The following is a 24,972-nucleotide window of genomic DNA, read 5'->3' as shown; positions in this document are numbered from 1 at the left end:
AGGGGTTTACAGTATAGCATGATATTTAAAAACGTTCGACAGATTCAGGCGAAACTCGTTGGGTGTGTTGGGTAGGTGCCAAGAAGAAGCTGATTATCCCCACGCTTTTGAAAAAAATGGGGGGGGGGGGGGGGGCGATATTTTAATCGGCTCCATCTGTCTGCCTGTCCGTCCATCGTGGTATCTCCTCCTGAACAGGTTGTGCAGAAATTCACCAAACTTGGTAGTTATGATCACAAACTTGGTAGTCTTGCAAGAAGGTGCAAGAGCTGTATCATTTTTGGCACCAACCCCTGGGGCAGGGTCAAAAGGTCAAGTTCCATAAAATGCAATTATGTGCACAATTTTAAACATTTTAAATGAAACTTTGTATAGACGATCAGCATTGGGGGATGCATGAAATATGTAACGATTTTTTCGATTTGACCCCTGGGTTCATCCCTCAGGGGTGGGGACTTTATGGTCACAAGGGTCAAAATTTGATATTGTTTCATTCCTGGTGGAACTTTTTGCCATCTTTCAACTTTGCTTTCAGGGATTTGCGTGGGGATTTGCAATGACGTGCCATTGACTTCGCTCCAGTTAGATATTGGTTCAGGTCCGGATGCAGATCCGGCCTACCAGTGGGGATACAAAACGTAAAATGTTCAGCCTGGCAGATGCCCTCTACCAAGTGTTGATCTATTAATACATTTTTTTTTTGTTGTTCCATTAAAAAAAAAACTTTTGACATATTCTCTTTATCGAGGAACATGTAAAAATAAGTTCAATGCTGATATTCTGTGCAATGATATTGTCAAACCTGAACATGTCATATAATGTACCAGGTATCGTCCGTGTTCGCCATTCACTGTGTCGTGTACCGCCAGCATATTGTAGCAAAAGCTCTCAGCACCAGACTTCATACATCACTCCAAACAGTAATCAAAGCGGTGAATAAAATCAAGGTGTCGTCTCTGCACGATCGGCTGTTTCGTCAGCTTTGCCAGTAGAACGATGAGGCATTCGAGCGGCTCCTGTTGCATACCGAAGTTCGATGGTTGTCCAAAGGCGCTTGTTTGACCCGTTTCCTCAACAGTGGTCGAGTTTCTGTCGGAAATTGATACGGAGCTATCGGAGAAAGTGAATGCGATTGAGCATGATGTGGCTTACCTCACGGACATATTCAGTATGCTGAATGATGTCAACAAACAACTCCAGGGTGACCATATGACGCTGATTAAAGCAAAGAAAGTGATTCGGCGCGTTCGTAACCAAGGCGACTCTGCACAGTGAAAACCTCGGCCGCAGAGATATGTACCACTTTCCCCGGTTGGCAAAGGAAACTGCTGTTTCTGATGAAGAGCTGCTCGTTTATTGCAATCACCTTGAGAAGATTCGTGGAGATATGGAGCAGCGTTTCAGAGACATGCTAGAACTGTCGGTGCCAGCATGGGTGATCAACCCATTCAAATGTGACATTCCAGATGTGAAGCGCGAATTACAGGACGAAATTATCAACCTCCACAATGACGATGAGGCGAAGGCAAGATTATCGCAGCATGAATACGGCAAATTCTGGATTCTGGAGCGGGGCGAATACCCCGCAATGTGTACAGAGGCAGAACTGCTGCTGATGCTGTTCCCCACATCATACCTCGTGGAAAGAGGGTTCAGCGCCGTGATGGTGCTGCTGACCGAGTAACGAAACCGCCTTGACATTACCAAGAGGGGCGATCTGCGTCTCTACCTCACTGAGATGGAGCCAGACGTTCGTAATCTCGCAGCGAGTCACCAGGCCCACCCTTCAGACTAACGGTATTTGGGCCTGTGATAACAGATTCCCAGTTTGCCTCACCTGGACCTGTTCTGCTGAAACATTGTAGGTCGTGCAAAATAAAATAAAAAGTAAAGTAAAATAAAGTAAAATATTATTCAGAAAATATTTGGCTTCTGTTATTTTTGCTTCCTATCTACATAAATTCTGGGTGTCCGACCACGAACGATAGGACAAGGGGGGCATTGGGCCGGTCCAAGAGGGCAGAAGGGGGCGGTAGTCCAAAAAAGTTTGAGAACCGCTGTCATACATGATGTGATGTCAACAATGGTCAGAGCAATCTGGAGGGTGGAGAGGGTGGAAATGGTGGAAAGGGTGGAGAGGGTGGGGAGGAGGTGGAGGGGGGGATGGAGGGGGGACAAGGTTGTTGCCAACATAGTCACGTGGGCTGTAAAACAGCAGTGTATTATAATGCTCCTTGTGAAGGAGAACATCAAATTAATCAAAATTCACAGGAGGCTGTCTAAAGCTAAACAATTTGGTGATAGATGTCTTTATTACCCTCACCAGAGGAGAGGGTATTGCATTTGAGTCCGTTTGTTTGTCTGTTTGTTGGTCCGCACAGAATAAATATGATTATCTCTGCAACCGTTGGTCCAATTGACAGCAAATTTTCACCATGGGTGCAACTCCCCCTGCGGAATTTTTTAATGACAATTATGACGTCATGGATCACGTGGTACGGGCGCCATCTTTGAAAAACCGAAAAAATTTGCACCTCTATATCTCCGAAAGCGCTGCATAGAAAAAATTGAGACGTGGCTCATTGTAAAGAACTCTCCATGGGGAATAACATATGTTGATGATGATGTCATAGGTTCCTCCATTATGACATCATAATTCGAAAAGTACAAAACTTCATCCGATCAAGATGAAATTTCTTGAGTGTCATCTAGGGATAAATAAAGTGGAGAAAAAAATAATGATGACGTCATAGGTCATGTAGTTCGGCCGCCATGTTTGTTTTAACACAAAAGCCTTAAAAATCACTAAAAACACGTCCTAGCGAGGGTCTGCAATCCCTGATTGCTCTTTCTTGTTGTAGTTGTGTGAGCGATGATGAGCATTCTCATATTCTATAAACTGCTGTGACTGATGTCTGACGCAAGCAAGTATCGTATTAAATATGTTGAACAGATAATGCTGGAGAATCACTGGAATATGAATATGTGACATTGCAGAAGAATTTGAAATCTGTTGGAATAATGGAAATCATTTAATCACGTTAATGCAATGTGGACACCAAAGGACCTCATGTTTGATCAAAATGCAACTTCTGGGGCAATTGCAACAGCTCCTGGAATGTTACCGCAAGGGGTGAAGTGATAGATGATTCTTAAAATATATTATAATGTGAGGCCTTGGTGCATCACTTCACGCCAGAGTTGAAACGAGCCGGTATCAAGTGGGGACATTCTTCGTCTCCAACAACAAAATATATTTCAAGGTTCGGCCATCAGGCGAAAGCATATAGCAATTGTTTTGGGACATTATTGGTTTAATTTGTGACTAATTTATTGAACATGTGTTAACTATTAATGTTCAGTATTGCAGTGACTTTGTAAACGATGCGTTGAGACAAGCAATATGCAGATACTGGCCGGGTATGTTGTCCTATGTTGTGCCTTTCCTGCTCTATATAATGCTTGCCTTCACACGTCAAATGTGATCACTACAATCCTATCAGACATGAATTGGCAAGTTCGAAATTGTCCAGACTCGCTACCTTGCAATTTTCATCTCTTTTGAAAACTCAAAGAACATCTGGATATCATGAAGTTTACGTTGAATGATAACTTTGCCAAACTTGAACGGCACTCGGTAGAGCACATACCCTCCGCCAGGCTGAACAGTTTATGTTTTGTATTTCACTGATAGGCCAGATCTGGATTCTGACCTGAACCAAAATCGAATCGGCTTGTTCTTGTCGCCGAACCAACTCATTCACCAAGTTTAGTCATAACTCGTCCACAACTTTTTAAAATGTCATGTTGTATATCGCTTTTCGCCCGATCTCTCAATGGTGAAGAATCACTTAAAAATTATCGGATCCAGATTTGTATCTGGATCTTCACCAGTCTTATCATTTTGTCCTCGTCACATACCCAACGTCTCCACCAAATTTCGTCCGAATCCATCCACAACTTTTTTAGATATCTTGTTCACAGACAGAAAGACAGACAGACAGGGGTGAAAACATAACCTCCATCCACCTTTGGTGGTGGAGGTAACAATGTATCCTGAAATGACTGCTTATCCATCCCATATATTTCTACAAATGGCATAATGATCAAATCACTACATTGTTGACACAAATGAGTACCTGCAGCAGGGCAGTACCTTGAGAGAGAGAAAGACAGACAGAGAGAGAGAGAGAGAGACAGAGACACAGACAGAGACAGAGAGACAGACAGACAGACGGAGACAGACAGGTTTCAATGTCGTAATTTTATATTTCCTAAAATATAAAGTCATCCTTAACTTTGTACTACCCTTGTATATTAAGTGAACAATCAAGGAATAAGTCATAATAGATGAGATTAATGGCCTCTTTGCACATCATATCCAGAGAACATTTTGCTAACCAGGAAATTTTAAGCTGAAGAAGCTGGTACCACATTGAGCTGAATGGATATGTTTTGTCGGCCATTCGTCACAACCAATAGTCATCTTAAGTGGAGTTTATTAACATAAATATTCTGACCTTTTTTGGCGGAAATTAGCATTGACAGTGAACATGATATTTTCCTTTTTCAGGCTGTGATGCATCCGCTCATCTGACACCGGCACCAACTGATGTCGGGCAAGTCTTTAATTGTCAGTCTGAATCTGCTTGGCCTATTGTTACTCATGAACTGTCACAACCGTGTACTGGTTGCGAAGCATCAAACTCTGGAAAGGCAGAACCTACCCCACCGGTTCCATGTCTGGAGCAGGAAGAAGGTTGCTTCAACTGGCAGTCGAGTGAGTATGAAAACAATGGTGGTGAGACTGGAATGTTCATGTGCAAGGAAACAGAGGTTTGGCCCAGCCGTGTTGGGCCAGAATCGTTGTCTGGCAAACCCCATTACTGCACCGAGTGTGGCCTGCGCTTTGCCTTCCGCAGCAAACTGGAGGTGCACCGGCGCACTCACACAGGAGAACGTCCATATGCTTGTGAAATGTGTGGCATGACCTTTGCACAATCCTGCAACTTGCTTCGGCACAAACGCACACACGCGGCACAACGACCATATGTATGCTCTCGTTGTTGTCGTGGATTCATCCGCCGTGGACAGTTCTTGAGGCACTCGTCCAAGTGTGTGGCATACAATGTCGTGCTCTATCCTGGCTTCAATGATAAGCAAAGCCTCATCTCAAGGAAATGAGGATGCTTGCATCAGTGGTGAAACTCGTACCTGCATAGATTTTTATTTTCAATGAAAAATTCGGATGAATAAATTTGTTACGTTCACGTTTAAGAAACCAAAGATTGTTGCTTTTGAATAACCGTTGTAAGTAGAAAAAAAAAAACTTGTATTTAATTTTATTTACTCAGCATCGTTTAAACAACGCCCTGGAAATTGTTGCAGTGTTACTTCCAAACAATAAGCAGGCAATTTTAAGGCTTCATTCTTAAATAATGAAAAAGCTTGCATTTCCATCAAACATTCATTCATTCATTCATTCATTCATATTCATTCACCCATTCCTGTTCATTGGCTTAGCGGTTAGGGTGCTGGCTTGGGATCCTGGGATCCTGGGTTCGAATCCCGTTCGATCGCTGAATTAACGCCAGGGGGGCTGACTCAGCCTGTTATCCTTCCGAGGTCGGCAAATTGAGTACCAGTTCACTGGTAATTCCCTGTGTGTCGCAAGAGGCGACTAACAGGGTTGGCGGCAGGAAGGACATCTGGCCGTAAAACATTGCTTCAAAAAGGGGACCACGGTGCCCAAAAAAAGGCCAACCTCTGCTCTGCGGGGAAAAATGGCCTCTAAAGGTGGTTGGTTCTTCTTTTCTTCTTCATTCCAAGCAGGAGATATTTTTAAAGTTCTGAGAACGAAATGCTCAAAATAGTCCAAGATGCCAAATTTTTCTTCAATATGGTGTTCCTTGAATTTGATACACTTACTCCATTTGTCATTCATACTGTCTATGCCAGTAAAATAGAGCTTTTCAGGTTGCTCCTTGTCTCATCTTAGTTGCTTCCGTCGTTTTATTGTCACCTGTGAATTGGCAGCCATGCAAATGGACTTTAAATGTTGAAACGAATAACAGTCACGGGTCCATGTCCAGACGGACTGTATGGGGAGGGGAATGGGGGGATTGGCGGTGACCCAGCTGCTCAAAGCTACTGTCATGTATGATAGTCTGCATAAACACAGGCCTTGTGCAGAGACGCTGTCATGAAAGAGGAGTACACCTTTCATCAACATCCTTTGGCATTTGCTTACTACAATTTTTGCATGTTTCCCTTTGACATCCCAGATATTCAAGACCATTATCTTGCCAGCTGATATTGGGTGAGAAATTTATTGGGTGCAATTTATTGGCTTCCACTGCATGAATTCCAGTTTGGCTTCAGTATAAGAGTGGTGGAGCTACATTTCATTCCCAGTTTCCAGATCAGTGAAGTGTTGGTTGTATGTATGTGGAACAGTTTCAGAATCCCATGACCCGATGCTAGCTGTTGTTGATCGTGAGTGCCCAGATTTCGAGCAATCCATTTTGATAAGACCTTGGACATGCCAACGCAGCCCTGAGAATTTTCAATTTCTTTGGAATAGTTGAGCCCACGGAACCTCCGCGCAATAGACAGGGAAGATTGGAGGTGGGGGAACACGTTGTCAAGGGAATACACAGCTCCGTGGGATAAATAGAACCGTACCTCAGTGCTTAAACAACAACAACAACAACATGCATTTTAAGGCCATTTTCCCTGCGAGAGCGGGGGTTAGCCTTGCGGTCCCCATGAGAATCTTCTCCATTTTGCCCTATTTTCTGCATCTTTCCTTGTTAACCCCCTTGCCCGCATTTCTTCTTCCACCATCTTTAGCCAAGTCTTTCTCCATCTTCCCCGTCCTCTACTTCCTTCTACATTAATTTCCATCACTCTTCTCAACCAGTCACTTTCATCCTTCCTCAACACATGACCAAACCATCTCAACCTGTTCCTCTTCACAGCATCAATCACAGGCTCTATTCCCATCATCTTTCGCAATTCATCATTTGTCTTCCTCTCTCTCTCAACGATACTCCGCACATCCACCGAACCATTCGCATTTCCACCCTTTCCAGCCTTCGTTGCTGCTCTACGTTTATTACCCATGTCTCGCTCCCAAATCATAACACTTCTCACACATGCAGCATACACCTTTCCCTTCAGCTTCAACGACACTCCCTCCTCATCAGCACGCCACTCAGTTCCCGAAACGTCTTCCATGCACATCTCACTCGAGCAACCGTTGCCGAGTCTGATCCACCTTCTCCATTCAGCATGTCTCCGAGGTAGCAAAATGTTTTCACACCTTCCAGCTTCACGCCGTCTCCAAGATCCAACTCAACATTTCCTCCATCTGCAGCTCCCTCTGTGCACACCTTACATTTGAATGGAGCTGCCACACTGGTTAATGACCCTCTCAGACCACTACATTTTTGATGAACCCACTCAGCGCACATTGTACATTGAATGGAGTTCACTCCGACACCCTTCCTGCACACAGCACATGGCCACTTCCCACTTCTTTCCACCTCACCACATGCTTTACCACTTGCCATCACCTTCGTCTTTCCTATATTCACCTTCAGACCTTTTGTCTCCATACATTCCTTCCACTTGTTCATCTTTTCCTTCAGTCCATCCATACTTTCCGCAATCAACACCAGATCATCTGCATACAACAACTCCCACGGTAAACCCTCCTTTACGTTCTGAGCCAGCACCTCCATCACGGCTACAAATAGTAGTGGACTTAGTACCGACCCCTGATGCACTCCCACCTTCACCTCAAACTCACCACTGTTCCCGTCCTTCGTCCTTACAGCTGTGCGTGCTCTTTTGTACATTGCCATCACTACTCTGATCAACCATTCCTCCACTCCTAACTTCCTCAATGCCCATGTCACTACTTCGCGTGGAACCCTATCGAATGCTTTCTCCAGATCAACAAACCCAAGAAACAACTTCTTCCTCTTCTCCATGTACTTCTCCTGCAACTGCCTCACAATAAAGAGCGCGTCTGTCGTTCCTCTTCCTGGCATAAATCCAAACTGCATTTCGTCGATCTTCACCTTCTTCCTTATCCTCCTCTCCAACACCCTTTCCAATACCTTCATTCCATGCTCCAATAACTTTATCGCTCGGTACGAGCCACACTCCAGAGGGTCACCTTTCCCCTTGTTTAGAGGGACGAGGGTACTCAGTTCCCAATCCACTGGAATGCGGCCTTCTTTCACCACCAGATTACAGATCTCTGTCATTCTCTTCACACCCCAACTTCCTGCTGCCTTCAACATATCTCCCACAACTCCCGTCGGCCCTCCCGCTTTTCTACTCTTCATTGCTTTTATCGCTTCCTCAACTTCCTTCTCAGTTATCTTCTCTGCCGGTCCTAAAACTGGGTTACTCTCTATGTTGCCATCCCATTCATTCTCTGTATTCAACAGCATTTCCATATATCTTTTCCATCTTCCTTTAATTCCATCTGGGTCGACAACGATTTGTCCCACTTCATCCTTCAAGCAACTCACCCCCATCACATCACACCTCTCTTTCGCTATCTGCTTTGCAATCCTGAATACCGCTCTCTGACCCTCTTCTGAATCCAAGCTTTCTCCGAACATTTTCCGACATGCCTCCTGCGCCTTTGCTACCTCTTTCTTTGCAGCCTCCTTGGCTGCCTTATAACTTTCATGCTCTGCTTTTTTTGCTCCCGTACCCTTCGCCTTCTGCCACTCCTTGAACTTATTCCTCTTCTCGTCAATCCTCTTTCCAACTTCCTCATCCCACCACCATGTTTCCGAGTGCCTCGGTGGTCCTTTTGTCCATCCACATACCTCAACAATGGCTCCCAACAGACTATCTTTCATTGACATCCAACCACGTTCAAGCTCAACCACGTAATCCTCTACCATACTCAGCCACTCTTTTAATGCCTCCCTTACTGTCACCTCTTTCAACCTCCACACCTTCATTCTCAGTTGGTACTTCACCCGCCGAGCTCTCCTCGTACCTTTCACCCTTATGTCGCAGACAACCAAGTGGTCCTGTGAAACAGCCTCCTCCCCCGGGATCAACTTTGTGTCCCGGAGGTGCCCCCTATCTCGCCTACGCACCATCAGGTAGTCAACGGTTGTCGTCGACCCACCTGACGTGTATGTAACAAGCTTATTATCCTCTTTCTGGAACTGAGTATTACAAATCAACAAATCAGCTCCATCAGCAAACTCCAAAATCCTTTCACCTTCTCCATTTCTCACACCATATCCGTAACCCCCATGAACTCCCTCAAAACCGTCCATACTCCTTCCCACATGTCCATTTAGGTCTCCTCCTACCACAACAACTTCCTCATCTTTCACGTTTTCCATCAGCTTCTCTATCGCACACCAGAACTTGTCCTTCTCTTCATCGCTCCGACCAACCTGCGGAGCATATCCCGAGATGACGTTTACCAAGAGCTTTCCAATCATCATTTTCACCATCATCAACCTATCACTCACTCTAGTCACACTCACCACACTGTCTACAAACTCCTCAGAAAACAGGACACCAACACCATTCACGCCCTCCGGGCACCCTTGCCACACAAACTTGTATTTCTGTCCCTGCCTACCCTTCACCATTCTCACAACACTTCCCTTCCATCTCGTCTCTTGCACACAACATATGTCCACTCTTCTTCTGATCAATACTTCCACCACTTAAGTTTAAGTTGTGTGTTAATCCTCCGCTTTCATCTGATTGCCCTTGAAATACTTGTAACTTTTTCTTTCGTCGATCATTTCCTAAAGATCTGGATTCAGAGGACTTCAATAGTTTACAGCACCCCCCTGAAGTCGATATTGCTACCAAATTGTACATCTCGCAAATTGCCTTTATCTCTAGGTTTACCTGCAAATACACCAAGTCGCCCCATGTACGCCCGATATTGGTCCCTTGTAACTACACACTGTGGCATTCTATCTGGGCCACATGAATCAACCATCCCCTCAACAAACCCGAGAAAAACGCCGAGAAATACCCTGAGAAAAACCCTGAGCCTGGTCCCAAAATATGCATACATGATGAACAGTTTTCCATCTAAGGTTGACATGAGTGTTCTCATCACCCTCCACCAATAAAGCGAGACTTTAAATTAAACAGTTTCCATCACCAAATAAACCTCCTTGACGAAAATCTCCAATTGTTTGGAGCAGTAAATACCGCCATTTTACAACAAACAGAACTTCCACACTACATATTACCTTCACAAAAACAACAACATTAACAACAACAACACGATTGCTCCTTCCAATCGTGGAACACCGTCACAGCACTGTTGTTAAATATAATTTAACTTGCAGGCCTGTGGATTTACTTTTGTTTCATAAAGAAACGTATGATTATTTTATAAATATATTTATTTTCAAAGTGATTTTATAAATATACGGAACTTCAAATAGCAAATAAAACATTTCTGTGTTCGGAAGCCATATTTTATCGGATTTGATCAGTTGCTTTATAAATTATGTTGAAAGAAAAAAAAATCGTCCATCTATCGCAGAAGTTCCTTTAGATAAATGATGTTGATAGGTGGGAAGTGAGCCGAGCCAGATACTAACTTACCACTATTAAAACAGGAATGGGAAAAGGGAACGGGTCGAAACAGGATTCTAAACATGAATGGGTGAAAACGTTTGGCGGCATTTCTCATAGGATTTCTCATCTCATACTCACCAAGCATAGTTTCACCATCCCCAAGCGTTTTGATAAATAATTGGCTTCAATGCTAATTTAGGTTTGGCAATAATCAATTATTACCGCTTTGTTTACAATGAGCTATATTTGTCAATGCACTAACTTGCAGGTACAAAAATAATTCCAGGTTTAGGTACATGTGTACATACTTGTTTGGAATATACTTACAGGAAGTGGACAAAAAAAATGGAAACACCGATGTAAAGTCACTTAATAGGACGTTGGGCCACCACGTGCGGCCAGTATGGCCTGTATGCACCATGATGGAGCGTCCACCAGCGTCCGGAATTCTGAGGGAGTGATGCGGCACCATTATTCCATGAGAACGTTAATCAACTCACACCTGTTTGATGGAGGTGGAAAATGCTGTCTCAGGCGTCGTTCCAGAATATCCCATAAATGCTGGTGACAGGGTCCATATCTGGTGACTGAAATGGCCATGACATATGGATATCATCATTGTCATCTTCATCCAACCATTGGGCGACCACACATGCTATGTGGATGGGAGCATTGTCATCCTGGAAGACGCTCCTCCCGTCAGGAAAGAAATTCTGCAACATGGAAAGATGTTCCCTCAGTACCATTAAGTAGTGATTGGCATTGACCTTGCATTCCAATGGCATGACTGCACCCAAACTATGCCAGGAAATGTGCCGCACAACATTACAGAACCACCAGAACCCTTCACTGTGGGAACCAAGCACTCAGTGTTGTAGAGTTCTTTAAGTTGGCACCACACGTGCACTCGTCAGTTTATCGAGAACATGGTGAAAGACTATTCAACTAACCATATCACATTTCTCCACTGCTTGGTAGTCAATTGCCTGTGGTCTTTGTACCAATGGACTCGCAAACATGCATTGTCAGGTGTGATGAGTGGTCTGTGCACTGCAACCCGACTATAAATCCTGCTCTGTGGTGTAATCGGCGGACCGTGTGATGAAACTGGCTGCTCGGAACCCAGGTTGAAATTTACAGTCAATTGATCTAAAGTTCTTGCCTGCTTTGCCTTGCATTTCAAATTGATGCATGGATATGATGATCCTGGAGTATGTGCTTCCACCCACTGTTACTCTTCGCTGATGATGTCTTTCCCTCAGAGTTCCATGCCGCCACCACCTTAGATACCGTTGCTCATGAAACATAAGCAAGTTGAGCTGTCTTTGCCACTGAAGCTCCTGCCAAAGCTCCCCAACAATTACCCCTCTTTCAAAGTCACTGAGGGGTGCCTCTAACAGCCATGCTAGCCATAATTATAGGCAAACCAGGCCTGTGCAGCATTTTTATACATGACCCTAAGCATGCTGGGATTGTATTTGCTTTACTAACACATGAGCCACATCCGTGTGGAAGCCGTTGCTTTCAATATACTTGGTGTCCCTCATTTACCTAGTTGTTGTTCCCCATCGCACCACGGAGCGTGAGGGGGACTATGGTTTTCCCCTGTGTGCGTGCGCGCGTCTGTGTGGACGTGCGTGCGTGCATGCGTAAGCGAAGGACGGAATTCTACTTTGGTGTGTGGATGCAACTAGGCATATGGAAGAACCCTATTGAAAATTAGGTCGCCACGTCAAAATCCAAGATGGCCACCGCCATGTATGTCTGAACATTGTGAGCGGAATATCTTGAAAATTAAATGAACTACTAACTTCTAATCTGGTGCGTGGGTGTATCTAGGCATAAGGAAGAACGCTATTGAAAATTGGGTCGCCACGTCAAAATCCAAGATGGCCGCCTTGCGTCTTCCACTTTGTCAACGCACAGCACTTCACCGACGGGGGACCTAGGCGTAACGCTTGTTTCCATTTTTTTGTCCACTACCTGTATATTTCTTCATATTGTTGAGTTTATTTATTTATCCAAATATTTCTAATGGTTTCATTGTTTAAATTGCATTTTTACTTTATCTGAAGGGTGTTATGTCCAGAAAATATGTTGCAATTTATTAAAATGTTTCTCCTTCTTTCCATATCTCCTGATATTAATCCATCTGATGTTGAAGTTTGCATACCATGTGACCGACAGAATTGATACTTCCATCGATTGATGTTTTGGTGGTATGCAGTGTACCACTTCTGGAGTCGCTTTAAATTAAGTGTACATTGTATGAAAATTGTACATTAAAAGCAAAGCAGCTTCACTAGTGGGTAATGGAATCCAAGTGGATTTGCATATTTTCCTTGAAAGTAAAACAGGCTTTGTCACCTTTCTGTATTTTCCTTTTTTGGTAAATGATGTTTGAACTTTAATTGTGTGCACGATAAAACCTGCTCTATGTGATTTTTGAATGAAAACTTCAGAACCATTGTTGTAATAAATGTTCAGTGGATCCTCAAAAGTGATCCATATTGATCAAAAGTGATCCAATTATTCTTTGTAATCACAAGTTATTTGATTAGTACAGGTAAAACACCTTCTGATTCATTCATTTTTAATCTGGATTTTTTTTTATTAGCCTCACGCGTTGCTGAATGGATGGGAGGCAATTATAGTGTGTGTGTGTGTGTGTGTGTGTGTGTGTGTGTGTGTGTGTGTGTGTGTGTGTGTGTGTGTGTGTGTGTGTGTGTGTGTGTGTGTGTGTGTACGCACGCGTACGCGCAAGCAGACCTACTTTCGTACAGAATTTTAGATCGTGTATTCTCAGATCTTCTTTCATCGATGCACCCTGGGAAGGCTTTGTATTTTTAAAGGCTCAATCTTGATATTTGCATTGGGGCTGATGGAGCTTTTAGAGTCATCATACTACAGTGGCCTGCAAAAGTCTTCACCTTTTACCAATAATGCCACATTTAGATGAATTACGAATTATTTCGAAACAATTTTTCCAAATGATTTTTTTATTATTCATAACTGAAGAGGTCAAACGAAACAATGTTATAAGAAGGAGGTTACATGTCAGGAATGCCTGCAAAAACGTGTACAAATCAAAATTAACTGGTTGCAAAGTATTCAGCACCTTAGGTCAGTACTTGGTGGAAGCACCTTTTGCAGCAATGAGGTCTTTTTGGGTCGGTCTCTACCAATTTGGCACAGTGAGATGATGAAATCTTTGCCCATTCTTCACGTGAAAATTGCTTTAGTTCTGCCAAGTTTGATGGGGATGGTTGATGGACTGATATTTCCAAATCTCACCATAAATGTTCAATTTGGTTCAAGTCAGGACCTTGACTGAGCCACTCAAGAACATTTACTTTCTTCTTATTCAGTCACTCCAGTGTGGATTTAGCTTTGTGCTCTGGATCATTGTCCTGCTGAAATGTGAATCTCCTACCCAGTTTCAAATTCATGGCTGACTCAAGCAGGTTTTCATCAAGGATTCTCCTGTACTTTGCACCGTTTATTTTCTCTTCTATCGTGACAAGTATGCCAGTCCCTGCTGATGAAAAGCAGCACCATAACATGATGCTGCCCCCAATGTGCTTGACAGTATGGATGGTGTTGATTGGGTGATGTGCAGTCTTTGGCTTGCACCAGACATAATGCTTTGAATTTAGACCAAAAAGTTCAATTTTTGTCTCGTCTGACCACAAAACTTTTTCTCCACATGCCTGCAGTATCATTGAGATGCCTTTTTGAAACTCCATATGAGCTTTCAGATGCGTCTTTTTCAGTAATGTCTTCTTTCTTGCCACCTGTCCATAGAGGCCAGCTTTGTGAAGGGAACGTGATATTGTTGATTGATGAACACTGACCCCCCATGTCAGACATAGAGCCTTTCAGATCTTTCAAAGTCATTGTTGGATTTACAGTGACGTCCTGGACCAGTTTCCTGCTTGCCCAGCTGCTGAGTTTGGATGGGCGACCTGATCTGGGTAGAGACTGGGTGGTATGATATGTCGTCTACCTCTTGATGATGGATTTCACCATACTGGGTACTCAAAGGGATACCGAGTGACTTTAGAACCTTCTTACAACCCTCTCCCGAATGGTGCTTCTTCACCACTTTGTGTCTGACTTCTTTGGTACACTCCTTGGTCTTCATGTTTGCCCTGTTGGTTGACCAAGTGAGTTGCACCTTAAAACACCTCAGATAAGTGTGCGAGATTAATTTTTAAGTTGAACCACTTATTACATACAGGAGAAACATATTACATTTATTTTGTAACCTTTCAAACAACTAATTTCCTCCTGAAGTGATTTAGGGTTAATTGGACAAAAGGTTTGAATATTTAAATGCAACTGAGAATCATCTGATTTTCTCTGTTAATTTGACTTATTCACATTTTATCTGCATTTTTAGCTTCATCACTTTCGATTAGTTTGTGAAGACTCTAATAAGTTTTACTTGAAAGCATCATGAAATAATCTCATGTTGCATCAAAATGTGAAAACCTCGGAGGAGGAAGGGAAAGGGGGGGGGGGGGGGGGGTTGAATACCTTTGCCGGTCACTGTATATAATTTAAGGTGTGTGTTTGTGCTTTGTTTGTTTGAAATTCTCTGCACTCCTGAACTGCTGGAGGGAACAAGTTGAAAACTGGTGCTTGTACTCAGGGTGTGCACAGGAAGGGAAGGATTCAGTCGGTTAAAAAAAAAATTAGTAGTCCCCACGTTTCAGAGTAGGGGGTGGTGGAGGGAGTACCCCAATAAACTCGATGTAAATGTGTAATGAATAGCACTGGTCCAGTGGGAGGGGAAATTTATTAGAAGTCATACCAAAATATTCAAATTCTGGGCAGACAGGTTCTCCAGTAGTCCATAATCACAGAACACATAATTTGTTGGACCACCTCTGGCCTTAATGACACCATGAATGCAAAATAAAAACTTTTCCACAAAATGGTAAGTGGTATCTCATGATCAGTTTATTTTCTTCCTTTCCTCACAGGGTGCTTAGCAAAGTTCTATCATTGTGGATGGTAACTGTGGAGAGATTCAGATGCAATGGATTCTCACATCCCAGAAGTTTTAAGATTGTGGATAAAGTTTCCAATTTTGATTTAAGATTTTAATTTAAATTTTATTTAAGATTGTGGATATTGTGGACTGTTCTAAATGGATTTTTATAACATAATTTAAAGCTCATGGAACAGCTAGGGGAGAGTGAGGTAAGATGAGCCACCATACAAGTTGAGCCACCATTGTTGCTTGGAAAGTAAATTGCTGCGAGATTTATCTGCACCCTCTACAGTTTCTTTAAATCAGTAAATCTTCGTGTTTCATTCTGGCCTACAGAGGCTGAAGGTAAGAAAGTTTTACTAAAACTGCTTTTTCATGTTTTCTTAGTTTTCATTTCTCCAAAAAAAAATCAAGTGATTATATCTTGTTACCAGGAAAAGCTCCAGATTGAATTTATGTGCAGAATGCAGATGACACCTTCAGAATATTGTGTGAAAGTTTTGGTTGCTATCTTCAATGAAGTAATGAGTATGCACGTGTTTATTTCAAAATGGCAGCTATGGGGTAAGTTGAGCAATGGAGTTGGGGCAAGTTGATCCACGGCTCAACTTAATCCAGCTACATTCCATCAAAGTAGGGCTATCTCATTTATTGTTTATATATTGTGGAGCTGTGATCAAGGTTTTAATTTTATTATCTTTTGTTCGACATGACGTAGATGTCAGTTTTAAATTAACAGGCCTCATTTTCAAATACGGAAATGATCTTTAAATGTGATCTCATTTTCCACAGGTGACAAAATGCCTAGAGAATACAAAAGGAAAACAAACCGTGGAGCGTCAAAAGATGTGCTTCGGAGAGCTGCACATGAGGTTCGACAAGGAAGATCTATAAGATCGGTTGCTTCTGATTTCAACATTGACAGAATGACCCTCCAGCGTTTTATTGTAAGATGCACTGAGACCCATCAACCTCATGGGAACATGCTGTTTGGTTATGAAAACTTGGCATCTTCAAAAAAAATATTCAGTGACCAAATGGAAAATGACCTTGCCAAATACATTAAAGACCTCATCAATCAATTCCATGGTCTATCGCCACAGAAATGCAGGGAGCTAGCCTTCAAATTTGCAGTTTTAAACCACATTGATGTTCCCCCAAACTGGCACAGAGACAAAGAAGCTGGTAAGTAGACCTTTCAAAGACAACATGAATGTAGATTGATAGGTATTAATATTGATAGTGAAAGTGATTAGGATAAGATAATGAAAATAATAATAATAATAATTGTGATAATAATAATAATAGTAAAGATGATGACTGTGTATTTTCACAATGTGTGTTAAGATTATAATTTTGACACCGTGCCATAAAGCTATTGTTCCGTGGAATGGGGGTTGGGGAGGTGGGGGGGGGGGGGGTGGAGGGGGTTGGTTGGTGGAGGGAGGAGTCCATAGTTAAAATGTAGTAAGACCATATTATGGACCGTGTGATCCGTGTAGCATAGATTTACTCTTGTGAACAGGGAAAATGTAAGAGTAAGTCGTCTTGTTAAATGTGACGTTGCGGGGGAGGCGTATGTAATTTATAAACAATATAGTCAGGGTAATGTTGTTTGCATAAACACCTGTCGTCAGCAGGCGGGGCCAGGTGAAGACTTTGCCACAAAAAGGCACAGAGGAAAGTGCTCGGTGCTTTCCAATGATAGATCATAATCTGTCTGGCTGGTGTTTGTAAGACATGGCGGCAAGATGTGTTGTAGGGCTCAGAAGAGGCGATGGAGTTTGATTTTTGCTGGAGCCGCCCGGTGGGTGAGACAGCCAAAACGATTGGACATCCCTCAAGGAGCAAGCAGCCAATCACGGGGCCTGTGGCAGGAAACGACGGTCCTGAGATAGGGAGGGCAAACCAGAAGGAATCGGTTTTAAGAAGCATGGGAAAAGGATAGGACACGAGGGTTTGTTCTGGATGCATAAACAGAGTTGGGCTGGAATTATTGGAACAAAAGAAGGTTGCTCTTGGTTTTCTCTCGCTCCTCATTCTTGGACTCTTTTCATCATTGGCTCTCCTCATCTTTAGCTCTGTCCATATTTGTTGTTAACTTTCCACATCTTAAACTCTTCATTGCTGGCTCTTGTTGTCTCACTCCTGCTTCCATAATGGGCCCACACCATCGCCCAGCGCACTCGGCATCACACAAGGGAAGTCTTTGCCTGTATTTACTATTGTTTGTAAAACTGCGATCTGTGGCACCTTGTTTGCGAGTTAGGAATTGTTATTTATTTATATTCTTTATTGTACTTGTGCTTAAACCCTATCTGTGTCCATTGACCGCTTGATTTGTATCGTTTAATAGCGCCTCATTTACCCTCTTCCCTCTACTTTTTATGGTAAACCTTATTGTAATTATAAGATTCAGTGCCTTCAGAAATTATTCACACCCCTGACTTTTTCACATTTTGTTGTTACAGCCTGAATTTAATATGGTTTAAATTTAAAAAAATTGTCGCCGATCTACACAAAATACTCCACAATGACAAAGTGAAAACATGTTTTTAGAAATTTTTACAAAATAATTTTTAAAAATACAGAAATATCTCATTTACATAAATATTCAACCCCCTCCATCAATACTTCATAGAAGTGCTTTTGGTAGCGATTCCAGCTTCGATTATTTTTGGGTATGTCTATCAGCTTTGCACATCTGGATTTGGGGAGTTTCTCTCATTCTTCCTTGCAAATCTGCTCTAGCTTTGTCAAGTTGGACGGGGGGAGGGGTGGGGTGTCTGAACAGCAATCGACAAGTCTGTCCATGCTCTCAACGGGATAAAAGTCTGGGCTTTGGCTGGGCTACTCAAGGACTTTCACGTTCTTGTTCTGAAGCCATTCCAGTGTTGCGTTGGCTGTATAATCGGGGTCATTGGCTTATTGGAAAGTAAATCTGCACCGCAGTCGAAGGTATTTTGCACTCTGAAGCTCGTTCTCCTCAAGGATTTGCCTGTATTGGCTCTATTCATTGTTTCCTCTATCCTTACAAGTCTCCCAGTTGCTGCTGCTGAAAAGCATCCCCACAGCATAATGCTGCCACAACAATGCTTCACTGTAGGCATGGTTTTAGATGGATGAAGAGCTGTGCTTGGTTTCCACCAGATGTAGTGCTTTGCAGTCAAGCGAAAGGGTTCAATTTTTGCCTCATTAGACCACAAAATATTTTTGCTCATGCTCTTAGTCTTTCACGTACCTTTTGTAAACTCCAGGCATGCTGTCATGTGCATTTTTCTCAGGAGTGGCTTCCGTTTAGCCACTCACCCGTAAAGCCTAGATTTGTGAAATGCTGCAGAGACTGTTTTCCTTCCGGCAGGTTCTTCCATCCCAGCCAAGGAACTCTGTAGTTCTGTCAGTGGTCATTGTGTTCTTAATTTGGTCACCTCCCTGACCAAGGTCCTTCTTGCCCGGTTTTTCAGTTTGGTTGGACGGCCATCTCTAGGAAGAGTTTGGGTAGTTCCATATTCTTTCCATTTCCTATTGATAGAGCTCACTGTGCTCTTGGGAACTTTCAACACTCTAGAAATTGTTTTATACTCTTCCCCAGATCTATGCCTCCTCACAATTCTATCTTGGAGTTATATGGACAGTTCCTTGGGCTTCGTGGTGAGGTTTCTGCTCTGACATGCACTGTCAATTGTGGGACCTTAATATAGAAAAGTGTGTTTCTTTCTAAATCATGTCCAATCAATAGAATTGGCCACAAGTGGACTCCGATTGGCTACAGGTGGACTAGGAGGCTAGACAGAAATACGAAAGAGGTAAGCCATTGTGGGAGGGGCTCGGAGAGGAGCATAGGATAGGAGCCTTTCGGAACGAGACAAGCCATTGTGGGAGGGGCTCAGAGAGGAGCATAGGAGTGAAGCGTTTAGGATAGGAGGCCAGACAGAAATAGACAGGTGCAAGTGGGGGGTAGAATCCTGGTGCAATGTCTACTCAGGCCATGTTTCAATTATTAATGGAACAAATAAATGAAAATAATAATAAATTGGGAGCATAAATCAGAGAAATGAGTGGTAAAATGAAATGGATAAAGACGATGAAAGTTTAGCGGCACAAGCACAGGCACAGATTAAAAGTGGAATGGCAAGTTGGTTTAGGGTGGCAAAGGAACGTTCCACAGGGACATACTTGGTGGATAATGGCCTGGAAAGACATCATACCAGTGTGGACACTGCTCTGGTGGAAAGAGACGGTCCACGTGATGAGCAAGATGAAGGGCTTAGAGGGGTCAAAGTTTCGCCACTGTGGTTGGCGAAAAAACAACCTCCATGGTTTGCGGTACGGCTCTCATGGCCTTCGGCTCATTCTCATCTTCTCATCTTCGGCTTCTTCTCATCGGCTCTCATGGGCATCGGGTTAGACCCGGCAGAGGTTCTTCTGGCACGCCCGGGACTGATGGGGTGCGACCCAACACCAGCTTAGCTTTGGTGGACATGCAGGCGACCGAGCCCTAGCTGCTGAGCCAGGTCTCCGAGCCTGCTTAGGGTGGGTCCGAGGTCAGACCGCTAGTGAGTGAGGCTACGACCGTCAAGGTGTGCGAGCTGGTTTCGGTGAAGGTTGTGCCGAATCTCAGGGTGTTAGAGACGGACCTTGTCAGGATGGACTCGGCACCCGGGGTTGTTGACTTGTCATGGACGGGGTGTGTGTTAGTGACTGTAGGGCAGCAGGTAAGAAGGAAGAGGTTTAGTGGTAGAGAGATTAGAAAGAGACAGGCCATTGTGAGCCTGTGTTCATATAGGCCTCAATTGGAGTTAAAATGTTTTTGTATTGATATAGGAATGTGAGCCATGAGCAACTGGCAGCAGCCCATGACAATGGAGAAAAGTTGGAAGAGCGGGTGTCTCAACGCCAGCAGCCGCTACAGAGAGGGGCAGAAAGGCCCATGGTGGAAAGAGACGCTGCAGAGACACAAGGCAGTAACAATGGGGCCATAACTTCTAACTAAAATTGGTCATATTTTCCAAGAAGGGCCAGGAATTTTCAATGAGAATTTATTTTAAACCACCCTCTTCTCCATCATTAAAAAAAAAAAAAAACCTTATTGCAATTATAAGAGACATTTTCCTGCCTGTTTCCTCTTGTGCACATTCTTTCGCCAGGTTCGGCTTTTACTTGCGACATGTCGTAGGTTTCCAAGAGCTTTACGTTGCTGCTGTTGTTGGGTACTTGTTGGGGTTCTATTTTTGACTTGTCTGCTATCTTGGTTTTCTGGTGGGCCTAACACATTAGGCTTGTAGGCCTCTGCTGATTATACACTGCCCGGGTTTGTTGCATCAGATTTCCATTGTCTTTGTTTGGGTCGAGTGTTATTCACTTTGAGGGACCCCAAAAAGGTCTAATCGTATGTCGAATAATGGTAAGGATTAATCAAGCCTTTCAGAAAGCATGGTTGTTTCAGAAAGCGTTATGTTATGCAAATTACTTTTTAAAAATTGCGTTACATAATTTTTGAATTTCCACATATTGTGGTTAAGCAATCCGTGGTGACTGTGTGGCGAATCAGCTCGTCCTGATATAACTGTGGGTAGGGTGACATTGATAAGAACCGCCTTTAGAGGCCATTTTCCCTCGGAGAGTGGGGGTTGGCCTTTTTTTTTTTTGGGTACCGTGGTCCCCTTTTTTGAAGCAATGTTTTACGGCCGGATTCCCTTCCTGCCAGTCTCTTGTGACACACAGGAAATTACCAGTGAACTGTTGCTCAATTTGCCGACCTCGGAAGGATGACAGGCTGAGTCAACCCCCCTGGCGTTAATTCAGCGATTGACCGGGATTTGAACCCAGGTCCTAGGATCCTAAGCCAGCACCCTAACCGCGAAGCGAACACCAGGCTTAGTGACATTGACAAGAGTTGTGGAGTTAATTTTGTAATCACACATTAAATGTGTGTTTCCCAATCGCGCTGTTCATCTTTTTAAGAGTGCTTTACATGTGCGTTTCCCAATCAGCCCATGACCGAATTTTGTCGCAGGTTGTGACCACAGTGCAGTCATTCTTGATAATGAATGATCCTTGGGGAATGGTAACTGAAAGCTAGATGCTAGAATAACTGAACACAGTACAGTATACTATAGTAGTGGAGTACATAGAACCGTTTCAGAAATCCGAAGAGGCATTCATAAGATCACCTGCACAGAATCAAACACGTTACTGAGCCTCTGACGTGACACTATGTAGAGTTTATATTGTCTTGTCATTTTATTTTCTTGGATGCTGATGAAATGTAGTACTACTTGATTTGTTTTGTCTTGCTTTCAGGTCGAGAGTGGTTTGCAACCTTTAGACGCCGCCACAACCTTTTGGTGAAATAACCAGAAGCATTGGGCATGGACACCTACATGTGGGTCCTGTCATGGGAAGGCTCCATACTAAGTTTGGTGCATAACATTGCTGATGGAATAATGAGCTGGTGCTCATTTTGCCGACTTCGGAAGGTTGACAGGCTGAATCAACCCACCTGGTGTTGTTTCAACGGCATGACAGGGGCTCGATCTCAAGACCTTAAGCCAGCCACCTTAACCGTTAAACGAACACCAGGCTACTTATAACAACTAAAGTCATCCAATCAAAATAATTCAATAATTTTTAAATAACAATTCATGATTGGAAAGTTTAGAGAGTGATTATAGAGTCTCCACAGTGTACATTATATACATTACTTTTAGGGGAAAAAAAGTCAATAGTCAAAAAAAATTCCAAAAAGTCAATCATTTTGTTAGTTTTTGTTTTGTATTAGGCCAAGTGTTCCATTTGAGTTCTGAAACATTGTTGTTTTGCGTTTAATAAATGGTACTTGTGAAAATGCATTACCCATTTTGAAAATTGTCTCATTCGTCTCACCCCGAATGGGGATGCGAGACCATTGCAATGCCCGTGTGTGTTGGTTATCTCCATATGCGGGATTCAGAAAGTGGAAAAGATTCCTCCCAGGTCTCCGTATGTGTGTGTGTGTGTGTGTGTGTATGTGTGTGTGTGTGTGTGTGTGTGTGTGTGTGTGTGTGTGTGTGTGTGTGTGTGTGTGTGTGTGTGTGTGTGTGTGTGTGTGTGTGTGTGTGTGTATATACAGTCGTGGCCAAAAATATTGGCACCCTTGCACTTTTTTCAAATAATGCACCATTTCTTCCAGAAAATTGTTGAAATTAAAAAATATTTTGGTATCCACAAATGTATTTCTTTGGTTTGCAGTGGAACAAAACAAAAAAAGCTGAAAAAAATATGAAATCTTAGCTTTTTCCACACAAAAATCCTAAGATGGCCTGGACAATATTATTGGCACCTTTTAGAAGTTGTTAGAAATAATGAGATTTCAAGCAGGTGATCCTCCTTTACTTTGGTATTGAACTCACTTGTGGTGAGTAGCAGGTGCCTGCGATATAAAAATCACTCATTCAACCAGTTCGAATAGAGAAAAGGAGTTATTCTGCTGTTTTGTGTCACTGTGTGTACCGCAATGAGCATGGAGAAAAGAAAGAAAAACAGAGAATTGTCTTTTTTTTCTTGTATACAGAATCAAGACTCGTGTAAGAGCCAACACAACGAGGTCATACAGTTAGTCACAAGGTCAGAGGAGGTCAGACACAAGATTGTAGCCAAGCATGGACAATCTCAAGGTTACAAGTTCATCTCCAGAGACCTTGATGTTCCTGTGTAAACCGTACGTAAGGTTATCAGGAAGTTTAAGGCCCATAGCACTGCAGCCAACCTCCCTGGACGTGGCCACAAAAGAAAACTTGATCGAAGATTGCAGTGAAGGATTGTTCGAATGGTGGAGAAAGCACCTCAATCAACTGCCAAAAGATTCAACCTGACCTTCAGACAACGTACGACGGTTTCAACTCGCACCATCCGTCGCCAACTCAATGAAAGGGGGTTCTATGGTAGGAGATCCAGGAGGACCCCACTGCTGAGAGAGAGAGAGACATAAGAAAGCCTGACTGGAGTTTGCCAAAGCACACCTGAACAAGCCAAAATCCTTCTGGAGACAGATGAGACTAAATTAGAGCTTTTTGGTAAAGTAATCTCTATGTTTACAGAAAACAAAATGAAGCCTTCAAAGAAAAGAACACCTTCCCTACAGTCAAACATGGAAGAGGATCAGTGATGTTTTGGAGTTGCTGTGCTGCCCCTGTCACTGGGTGCCTTCAATGTGTGCTTGGCATCATGAAATCAGGAGATTACCAAGGCATTTTGGAGCGCAATGTTCAACCCAGTGTCAGAAAGCTGGGTCTCCGTCAAAGGTCATGGGTCTTGCAGCAGGACAATGACCCCAAACACACTTCACAAGACACCCAGGAATGGTTCAAGTTCTGAAGTCGCCAGCAATGAGTCCAGATCTAACTCCCATTGAACACCTGTGGGGGGATCTGAAAACAGCAGTTGGGAGAAGGCACCCTTCAAATCTGGGAGAACTGGAGCAGTTTGCACAAGAAGAGTGGGCCAAACTGCCAGTAGAGAGGTGTAGGAAGCTCATTCATGGCTATAGGAAGCACTTGACTACAGTAATTTTGTCCAAAAGCCATGCTACCAAATATTAAGTTTGGGGTGTCAATAATTTTGTCAATGCCATTTCTTTTTTATTTGTTGATTTGAAAGGATATATTAAGTTCTAAATCAAAAACAAAGCTTCTGTAATATTAACAGTGAAATAAAGAATTGTGGAGACCAAATACTTTTGTCAATTTCAACTTATTTTCGTCATTCATCCCAACTCTCATCTCCAGTCATTCATCCCAACTCTCATCTCCAGTCATTCATCCCAACTCTCATCTCCAGTCATTCATCCCAACTCTCATCTCCAGTCATTCCCAACTCTCATCTCCAGTCATTCATCCCAACTCTCATCTCCAGTCATTCATCCCAAATCTCATCTCCAGTCATTCATCCCAACTCTCATCTCCAGTCATTCATCCCAACTCTCATCTCCAGTCATTCATCCCAAATCTCATCTCCAGTCATTCATCCCAACTCTCATCTCCAGTCATTCATCCCAACTCTCATCTCCAGTCATTCATCCCAAATCTCATCTCCAGTCATTCATCCCAACTCTCATCTCCAGTCATTCATCCCAACTCTCATCTGCAGTCATTCCCAACTCTCATCTCCAGTCATTCATCCCAACTCTCATCTCCAGTCATTCATCCCAACTCTCATCTCCAGTCATTCCCAACTCTCATCTCCAGTCATTCATCCCAACTCTCATCTCCAGTCATTCATCCCAACTCTCATCTCCAGTCATTCATCCCAACTCTCATCTCCAGTCATTCATCCCAACTCTCATCTCCAGTCATTCCCAACTCTCATCTCCAGTCATTCATCGCAAATCTCATCTCCAG

The 24,972-nt window shown here is 43.1% G+C and overlaps 1 protein-coding gene across 12 annotated transcripts in view; it reads left to right on the top strand.

Moving 5' to 3' along the window:
* Positions 1-24,306, top strand: part of LOC137430461 (uncharacterized) — a 63,680-nt gene extending 39,374 nt beyond the window's left edge. For 6 of the 12 annotated variants that reach the window (XM_068121300.2, XM_068121316.2, XM_068121286.2 and 3 more), the window contains exons 7-9: positions 4,574-4,780; positions 16,388-16,780; positions 21,899-22,446. In XM_068121300.2, coding sequence (XP_067977401.2) covers positions 4,574-4,780; positions 16,388-16,780; positions 21,899-21,951 — 653 coding nt within the window. In that variant the 3' untranslated portion in view covers positions 21,952-22,446. Of the gene's footprint in view, positions 1-4,573; positions 4,781-16,387; positions 16,781-21,898 lie in introns of all 12 variants that reach the window. The other 6 variants (XM_078779369.1, XM_068121328.2, XM_078779356.1 and 3 more) reach the window with 3 other exon arrangements.
* Positions 24,307-24,972: the final 666 nt, after the last annotated feature.

This window comes from Myxine glutinosa, chromosome 1 (assembly GCF_964187855.1).
Source record: "Myxine glutinosa chromosome 1, kmMyxGlut1.1, whole genome shotgun sequence".
Taxonomy (NCBI): domain Eukaryota; kingdom Metazoa; phylum Chordata; class Myxini; order Myxiniformes; family Myxinidae; genus Myxine; species Myxine glutinosa.
Note: the sequence above shows the minus strand (reverse complement) of the source record. Positions and strands in the feature narration are given on the sequence as shown.